The 9,354-nt window shown below is 44.4% G+C and overlaps 1 protein-coding gene across 1 annotated transcript; it reads right to left on the bottom strand.

Moving 5' to 3' along the window:
- Positions 1–3,083: 3,083 nt before the first annotated feature.
- Positions 3,084–8,133, bottom strand: LOC120986597 (zona pellucida sperm-binding protein 3-like). Its single transcript, XM_040415258.1, has 8 exons — positions 7,642–8,133; positions 6,706–6,824; positions 5,469–5,572; positions 5,219–5,396; positions 5,030–5,150; positions 3,644–3,735; positions 3,397–3,530; positions 3,084–3,313 (listed from the first exon to the last, which is right to left on the bottom strand). The coding sequence occupies exons 1-8, from the start codon at positions 8,131–8,133 to the stop codon at positions 3,084–3,086; spliced, it is 1,470 nt and encodes a 489-aa protein (XP_040271192.1).
- Between the last annotated feature and the right edge of the window lie 1,221 nt (positions 8,134–9,354).

Raw genomic sequence — 9,354 nt, 5'->3', positions numbered from 1 at the left:
TGACTCAAATTTATGACTATCATAAAGTACAATGTGTCACGAGAAAAAAAATCTCAGACTGGCTTGGATAAATAAGTGTTCTAAAGTTATTACTACATAAAGTGACGCATGTCAGTTTTATAAAATTTGACCTGTACACTGGGGCATCAATGACCCTTGGTCATGAAAGGGTTAAAGAGGAAAATACAAGAAAAACATTACACAGAATTTACTTAAAAAATTCACTACTGGGTTTCTGGGAACAGTGATGGTTATAAATCCTAACCGCTGCTGGGAGTAAGGACCTCCGATAATGTCCCTTCGTGCACCTAGGATGCAGCAGTCTGTCACTGAAGGAGCTCTCCAGCTCCACAACAGCTTCGTGCATGGGGTGGGAGACATTGTCTAACAGTGATGGTAATTTTGATAGAGTTCTTCTGGCACTTACCTCCTGCACTGGATCAAGGGGACAACCTAGGACAGAGCTGGCCTTTTTAATGAGCATATCTAATCTCTGGCTCTCAGCCACAGATAAGCTGCTCCCCCAACAAACCACACCATAGAATGTGGCTGATGCCACCACTGAGTCAAAGAAGGTCTTTAGAAGCGTCCCCTGCACTCCAAAGGACCTCAGTCTCCTCAACAGATAGTCTGCTCTGACCCTTTTTAAAAAGAGCATCAGTGTTTTGGCTCCAGTCCAGTTTGCTGTTCAAGTGAACACCCAGGTACTTATAAGAGTCCACCAGCTCAATGTCCATTCCCTGTATGTTCACCAGAACCAAAGCAGAGGGCCTGTGTCTGCGGAAATCCACCACCAGCTCCTTGGTTTTGCCCACGTTGATCTGGAGCTGGTTCCGCTGGCACCTGTCCACAAAATCCTGTGTCCCCTATTCGCCCACTGGCATTACCAGATTTCATGCTACTTTAGGAGTTTTCACTAAAATCTTAAGCTATCCTCTGGATGGTAAGACACGTGTTGTAGAGTTTTGAGCTTTTTCTGATTGCTACTTAGATTCTAAACAGGTCTAGAGTAACGAACACTGGCTTTGAGCCAAAAAGAAGTGGAAACCATTAGAAGTATCCTCTCTAAGGCCTCATTCACACTTCAGTGTTGTGATCAGCGATTTTCATCAGTGAGCCAAAACCAGCAGTGGAGGCTCCACAGACAGGAGGGAAAGATTTGTACCTGTTCTGTGTTTGACCAGCACCAGGTTTTGGCTCAGAACCCTGACTGTAAACAAGGTCTAAGGGCAAGGTCCCCATGCATTGCAAAAGAGGACACTGAAAATCTGCAGAATTAATGCTGCAGGTTAAAGATCCACATTGCAGGTCAATTTATACCCTGCAGTTTTTTTTACGGTCTGTGGATGATCTTTAGTCTCATCTACAGTGCAGGTACTGTACAAACAGCAAATACTTTGCATATATACGTCCTGGGTGGACCTCACGATTATCCTACTATTTTGCGTTCAGTGTCTAGTGGGTCCCAGAGGCAGGACCTACCAAGGGGAGGGCTTGGGCCCTAAGCAAAGCTATGTCTGGGGGCCCTATTCAGTTCACTATTCCTGGCTGCAGTCCTATCTGTCCACAACTAGATCTGCATCAGATCCATACAAAATTTGACCTGGATCAATTTTAGCCTTGAGGTAAAAGCTAAATAGCGTCCCCATGCCAAGCTCCCAGTCCAACTCCTTCATCAACCCTACTGCTAAAAGCATATTTGAATTAGACATTATATACAGCATCGTACATCTAGTGATTTAGATGTTCTCCACCCAGACCATCTTTTTCCTTTTAGTTCCCAATAGTGTTATCCTGCTGCGACCCCCCAATTTAGTATGCTGCAGGAAGTGCTCCTCTTTATATAAAAGAGGGGGCACTATAAAGTTAACACTGCTGCAAGACACTACTAAGTGGGCACTGCTGGGACCCCAACAGTGCCCACTATATTTATAACACCCCTCCAGTATGGTTGGCCCCAGGAGTGCTGCATTTATTTATACTGCCCCTCCCAAGTGCCAAAATAGAAATTGCTTGCCTCACTCCCCATTCATGTTGCCTTCTGCAATGGACAGCCTGCAGGCAAATCAAGTTAGGCAGTGCACTAAAAACTGGCACATCAAGTCATGCTGACCACCTGTCCTATTGTACCAACTCCTAGGATTCAGGTCTAGTGGCCTGAGGCCTAAGATAATGAATAGCAGAGATGGTGCTATAAGCCCCATGTCCTGCTGAAAGATTTGCACTGTCCAACTGTCAAGGGGTTCCAAGCAACTGTGTGGGTCTCAAGACCACCACTGGACCTACATTAAGAACGTAGTCCAGCCAAGAACAAAGAATGCCACCCTTTTCATTGACTGATATGGGATCTCCAAAAACAGCTGAGCCAGCAGTCCTGTCAGAATTCGCATAGCAGTCAATGGAAAAGTATGCACTTCAAGCCAGGATCTTCTTTGAAGGTGAAGCGCACACCCAGACATTTAAGGGCACATACTATTGCTATGCCATGAGAAAATCCATATGTCCCAACCCGAAAATCAAATAACCACAGTTTTTCCATTTGGATCTTTACAAAATGGTCCTTAAAGGCTGTTAGGTGTCATTGTTGGGGGGGGGGGGGGGGGTGGGGAGTAGGTGTAATTTCCAGATTATAGATCCTCGTTAATTAGTAGGTCCATAACATAAGGCTTAGGCATCAAGTACCACTATTGTTTAGATGCATCTGTATAATGATCGGCAACCTCATTCACATCTCTGCATCATGCAGACCTGCTTTTATGACCTGATCAATATTAACAGTCTGAATCTAAAGCAATTTTAGCCTCCAGAGAGCAGCTTTTAATTCTTATTCTGCTCCTGAGAAGTGTGAGCTATGAACCACCCTCAGCTCTATACAGATGTGCCCATACCATACTTCCATGTGACCCACAGAAATTCCTCCATATAGCCCCATAGTACTCATGTATATAGCACCAGGAGATGGTCTGTTTTGCTGGACCATGCATGAAGTTATGGGTCCCATGAAGCCAATCCCATACAACCATTGGTACCATCGATTGAGACAAAAAGACGCAAGTAACATTTTACCCATTTTTATTTCTTGACTATTTGTGAGACAGTTTTTTCAGAAGACATTTTGCAGCCACAATAAGAGTCACAGCAACAACTACTGAAGTGACTGAGCCCATGGCCACCAGCACCCATAACTGCAGAGGTTCTTCTACACCCATTCTGGAAGCTTGGGAAATTCCATCTTTGGAGACCTGGTTAGGCTTAGATCCAGTCACTAGAAGAGGGCCCAGTCTGGCCAGAGTGTATTTCTCTAGATGAGAACCTAGTGGAAGAATTAGCAACACCCATTTTCAAATACCTTCACATTTATGGAAGCTTTAGGAGACGTTTGAATGAAGAACTCACCAACATCTCTCTTCCCAACTCCTCTTGACCTGGCAGGTTGTGGGCCCCATGCTGTTCTCCGGCTGCCAACTGTAGCACAGTTCCCAGTGTTGCAGCACTGGCAGTTCGCACTGGGGCCTTCCACAGGTGACCAACTGTAAGAGCAAGAAAAGTGTCAACCATTGAGAGAACATCCATTGTTATCCAAGACTCCATCTAGGGTTGTGTAGTCATCTAACTGAAGACACTCAGATGTGCAAGGTTTTACCTGCTGGTAGCCTTGTTGTAGGAGCAGGCCTTGTTCATTGGATCAGGGGTCTGGTTGATGTCAGCAGCTCTCAGGTGACAGGTTATGTAGATCTAAGACACCACAATTACAGTTTATATCTCATGAGAAATAATTTATTCATAATCTTGGACAGCTGGAAAAGTTAACCTCAGGGCCCATACTAGAAAGGATTAGGTTTCCCATATGGATTATTCTGTTTCAATAGTTTTTATTGAGTTTCTCATTTCAAACAGTTAACGTACAATAGTGTCAAGCAGAATACCATTATAATCAGGTTATCAAAGGAGAATATAAATTCCAATACATTTACCTTCATTAAAGGGAGTCTGTCACCAAAATTTGACATTACACATTGCTTACATGGCATTCTTGCTCAAGTACCAAAGGTTCCTTTGTTAGACTGTCAGCCGAAAAACATTTAATCCATATGCAGATGAGGGCTGGCAAGTGTCCAGGGGCCGTGCTCGTGATGTAGGTGCCCAGGCCACTGCCTTTTCCATATTACTACTCCCCAACCTCTTGCTTGTCCTGCCCTGTAAGTCTGTTTTGTCACTGATGCCCATTGTGGGGAGTAGCATCAATAAATCAAGTGCACATGCGCCGTGTGAAACCAGCGTTCATGCCCAGGCGGCGAACTGCCATGTGCAGGTTCTTTGCCGGTACTGGGGATGATGCAACAGACTTGGGGTACTTTCACACTTGCGGCAGAGGATTCCAGCAGGCAGTTCAGTCGCCAGAACAGGATCCTGATCCGTCTGACAAATGCTGGATCCATCTCTCCGGTGTCATCCGGCATTATTTTCTCACATGTTTTGTGGTCTAAGCATGTGCAGACCGCAAAAACGGTTCTGTTTTGCCGGAACACTCGGGGCTGGATCCGGCATCAATGCATGGGAAGAAATGCCGGATCTGGCATTCCAGCAAGTGTTCTGGAATTTGTGACGGAGATAAAACAGCAGCATGCTGCAGTATTATCTCAGTCCTGAAAAGGCAAAAAGACTGAACTGAAGACATCCTGAACGGATTACTCTCCATTCAGAATGCATTAGGATAAAACTCAGTTCTTTTCTGGTATTGAGCCCCTAGGACAGAACATTAGCATATGGGTTGAACATAATTTCAGCTGGTGAAAGTCACCACAAAAGAACTAAGGTACCAATAGCACTTGTGCTACAGTGCCATGTAAACAGTGTGTAACATCCAATTTTGGCAACAGACTCGTTAATGTTAAAAGTGCAGGTTAGAACAGTAGCCAGTTGTGCGCTTTCAACCCCAATTAGTGGGGTGAAAACAAGGATGCTAAAGACAGGTACAAAAAGTTAATTGCTTGGCATTCAGGGTCATACTACCATCTCTAGTCCTTACCATAGAAAGGTCACTGTTAATGAACCTGAAGGCATCAACTGTGAATCGAAGCTTATTAGCTTCAGGTCTTGGAGAACCAAAGGCTGAAGAGGAATCTCCTAGCATCCCATCGATCAAGCACCTGTAGGAGATATTTATTTCAGTGAAAATGCCCTTGAATTAACAGTAAAAACAAAAACAGAAACTCACCCATTATAAGCAATAATGTCATAGTGAGGATTAGAGGTCTCATCTGGAGTAAGGGTGGCAACACAGCTATCAACAAACAGCATCATCGGAACGTGGTTCTGTATGTCCACAAAGGCCTCTATGTAGAAGATCTCACCAAGCTGGTAGACCAGTGATTGACGAGGAGCACTCCAGTCCTCTACAGACAAAATAAGGCTATTAGTAAAAGACAAGAGACTACGCACCCCTCCTCTACTGGAAGGAGTCTTACCAGTCATGAGAGTCAAGGAGAAAGACAACCTTTCTTCTGAGCTCACTGTGGTGCTGAAGGGAGCCCATGTTGGCTTGATGGCATTGCTGCTTACATTGCCAAATCTGGAAGAGTAGAGAAATGAAAGGACAACTGTACATGATTGGAAGTAAATGGCAGCTTTCCATAATCATCCCATGTGTCCACAGGTGCACCGCAGTTTAGCCCTATTCACTATAGAGCTGAGCCAATGGACAGCAGGGGTGATTTTTGGAAGTAAGCAGCCATGGTTGTAATGGTGGACAAGCCCTTTGAGAGGTTGACAGTAAAGTATCTTGTCAACCATATAGTAAATTAGCGAAGCGGACACTTATGGCATTGAGGCCTTAGGGGTGTTCCAGCCATGTAAGGTGTTGCAGCGCTTTTAACTGAAGTTACGACCCCCTTACCAGTCCTGCTCTACTTACACCAAAGTTTGATGGTTGCTGACCTACTTTTTTTGCCTTGAGTCCTCCAGCCAAGTCCTATTCAAAGAGGGCCTGTCTACTCCCCAGACAATTGTTTTAGTAACCAATTCCCAGGTCAGAACATTTCTGAAGTGTCTCGTTAGTTACAGTCCTCTCCCCCATTATTCCTACTATTGAATTGCTGGCAGTTTGCAATAAAAGCCAATCTGAGTGTCCCTGCATAGTGACTGGCAGCACAAATAGAATAGTGTCAGACACCCCAAAACTGAACACTCAGACCTTTATGGCATACTGCTAACTTCCATTAGAAAACAGTAACAGTTAAGGTTCTCCAGAATTACTACATGGAGAGTAAGTAGTTGGTGAAACAGACATGCCAGGAGAGGAGACAGCTCCAATCCTCTCACTAGTATTGACAGAGCAAGAGGGGAATGTTTGTCAAGATCCCTTTCAGAGTCATTATGAACCTTGAAGAGGAGCAGGATGATTAATGCAATAATTAGGATGGGGCTACATGGACAGTACGGCTGCTATACTCATTACATGGCCAAAGATCACAGTACAGATACTACAGAACATTGCTTCATAATGTACAGTAAGTGGAATCAAGCTGTGACTGTCCCAGTCAGATCCAGCAGGACAGGACTGTCTTATGGCTAGTTGAGGCAAACTGTCTCAATGTGACCACATTCAACTACCATCTAGCTTAACTTGAAAGTCCTGGAAGACATTTCACCACTGGAAGACTCTAGAAGACATAGCTATAAAACCTACTATTGGTACAGACTTACCGTGGGTAGTAACACCAGATGGGAACCACTGCAGGATTGGACCGGATGATGGGCACATTAGGGGCGGTGGTGGGGGTGTAAGACAAGTTGATCTTGTAGATAAATATATCTGAAGTCATCTTCAGGAGATAGAGCCACAATAAGGTTAGTCTGCACTCAAAGCACAAAAAAAATAAAAGCTCAACCAAATCAGTGGAAAAATTTAGTAAGAACTGGCCACCCTATAAGATAAACAAGATAAACTTGTCAAAGCAGTGGGTCAAGTACACTGCAAGGCCAGAAATGGACAACTGGTTAGATTTTGTTATGAAAGTCCATTATTGCGTCAGAAGATCATGACACCATAGTATAATCGGCTAAAACTAGCCAACATTCCTGGGCACAAGCTGTAGAAAAGGTTAATGTACCTCAAAGAAACCAGATCTATGTCCACAACAAGGGGAGCGAATTTCGGTTATAAAACAGTTTCATGCTTTACTGGTAAAAGGGTTATTGTGTTATGGATTCCGTTACCACGGACCATAACGCAATTCTATGACAGAATGCCTTTAGAAGCATATCATAATAGAAGTCTATGGCCTGCAAAAAGGATCCGTCCCTTTTCAGTTATGCAGGAGGGGACCTCCCTGCATAACAGGAACTTATCCATTTTGCAGCCCATAGACATCTATAACTGAAAGCATAACAGAATGCCTTTAGAGGCATTCCGTCATAATAAAATTGCTATATGGTCCATGGTAGTAGAATCCATAACGCAATTCACCTTTTACCAGTAAAAGCAAACAAATAATTCAGAATATGAAATTCGCTCATCTCTATCCACAACCATTTCAACATAGTGAAAAGGACCTAAAGGGTTTTCATGATAAACACAGTAAATGTTGCCCAGTGCATATTTGTCTACTATAAGGGACCTTTAGTCCTCCACCAACTTACCTCTAGGTTGCTTCCACATTCTTGAAGAGCAATTTGAAAGACTACAGTAGTAACTGAAGCCTGAGAGCTAGCTGTGCAGGTCCCGAGGACCAGGTCTGAAGGATTCACCATCCTACCATTACCATAGAAATCTCTCTCTACAGTCACCACCATACTGTCCTCAGCACAATGCACACTGACAGGGGATGAGGGGTTCAGCATAGTCGGTGGGGGCTGTGTAAGCTGTCGGGACTGAAAACCTACTCCAGGATACATGCGGCCCCATCCAGACACAGGACTAGAACCTCTTAGAGACCCAATACCAGAAACTGGAGGCAAAGGATTTCTCCTAGGAGAACCTACTGCAGATACAGTTCTAGAAGATCCCCATCCAGGCTGATAATTCCTCCACCGAGTGTCTGGCTGGCGCCGGTGTCTAACCAAGGCACTGCTAAAGCCTGACCCATAGAGAAGAACCACAAGCAGCCAACTCCAACTAATCCCTAACAACATCCTGACTACAGAAGAAGTCACACCAGGAAGCGGTGTAGGGAGGAGATCTTTATACCTCTCCCATCACATGGTCATCACTTCACCTGACCCTTCATTACACTCAGCTGGACACCATCCATACCTGATGAGGATATGGCAATGCAGAGTCCAGTGGTGGAGTTCATAAGGGATTTGTGTTCATTTCTTGGGTGTATTAATTCCTTAGGGTTCATGCACACGGCCATTGTTGTTTTGCGTTCTGTTTTTCATGGATCCGTTGTTCCGTATTTGAGTATTTTTTTTCCTCTCTGATTTAGGTCCTCTTCTATTCCGTTATTCCACAAAACATATCCGTATGGTTTCCGTATGCGATCCGTTTTTTGTGAATTGGAAACGGAAATCGTAACTTAATCACCAAACACATGAGCTCATTTGGCATAGCATTTATACAGTATGGATCCGCGAAATACAGATGACATACAGATGTGTTCCGTGTGAGTTCCGTATTCATTGACTTGAATGGGGCCTCGGACTGTGATTTGTGGACAATAATAGGAGATGCACTAATTTTGCGGAACGGAAATACGGAAACAGAATGCACACGAAGTACCTTCCATTGTTTTTGCGTACCCATTTAAGTAAATGGTTCCGCACACGGTCCGCAAAAAAATTGAAAGAGGGCGGAAAGAAAATAAGTTTGTTTGCATGAACCCTAAGGGCTGTTTCACACGAGTGAGTCCATTGCGGGAATCGCGCTCTGTGTCTGAGTGTGATCCTCCGCTCTGGACTTGCAGGAGCGCACGGCATTATCATGATTTATAATGCCGTGCGCTCCTGCAAGTCCAGAGCGGAGGATCACACTCAGACACGGAGCGCGATTCCCGCAATGGACTCGCTCGTGTGAAACAGCCCTTAGGGTGAGTTCACATCACCGTTTAGCTTTCTGTCCTTCTGATCCGTCAGAAGAAGAGAGAGAGAAAAAAACAGGATCCTGTAAAAAAAAAAAAAAACGGATCCTGTTGCATCAGTTTTTTGCTACATGCACACAAACGTTGTTCGTTTCCGTGTCCGTTCCGTTTTTTTGGCGGATAGGATGCGGACCCATTCATTTTAATGGGTCCGCAAAAAATGTGGACAGCACACCGTGTGCTCTCCGCATCAGTATGTCCGTTCCGTAGCCCCACAAAAAAATAGAACATGTCCTATTCTTGTCCGTTTTAGGCATTGTTACAATGGATCCGT

The sequence above is a fragment of the Bufo bufo genome, chromosome 1, assembly GCF_905171765.1.
Source record: "Bufo bufo chromosome 1, aBufBuf1.1, whole genome shotgun sequence".
NCBI classification, from domain to species: Eukaryota; Metazoa; Chordata; class Amphibia; order Anura; family Bufonidae; genus Bufo; species Bufo bufo.
The sequence above is the reverse complement of the archived record's forward strand: the minus strand, read 5'-3'. Positions and strand labels throughout refer to the sequence as shown.

Bases quoted from the DNA above. Each gene is read 5' to 3' on its own strand.
- LOC120986597 (XM_040415258.1), bottom strand. From the start codon at position 8,133: ATGTTGTTAGGGATTAGTTGGAGTTGGCTGCTTGTGGTTCTTCTCTAT. The intron at 5,573-6,705 runs GTAAGTCTGTAC...CTACTCTTCCAG, and splicing joins ATCTGGTGTTACTACCCACG to ATTTGGCAATGTAAGCAGCA. The intron at 3,736-5,029 runs GTAAGGACTAGA...GTGGTGTCTTAG, and splicing joins TTAACAGTGACCTTTCTATG to ATCTACATAACCTGTCACCT.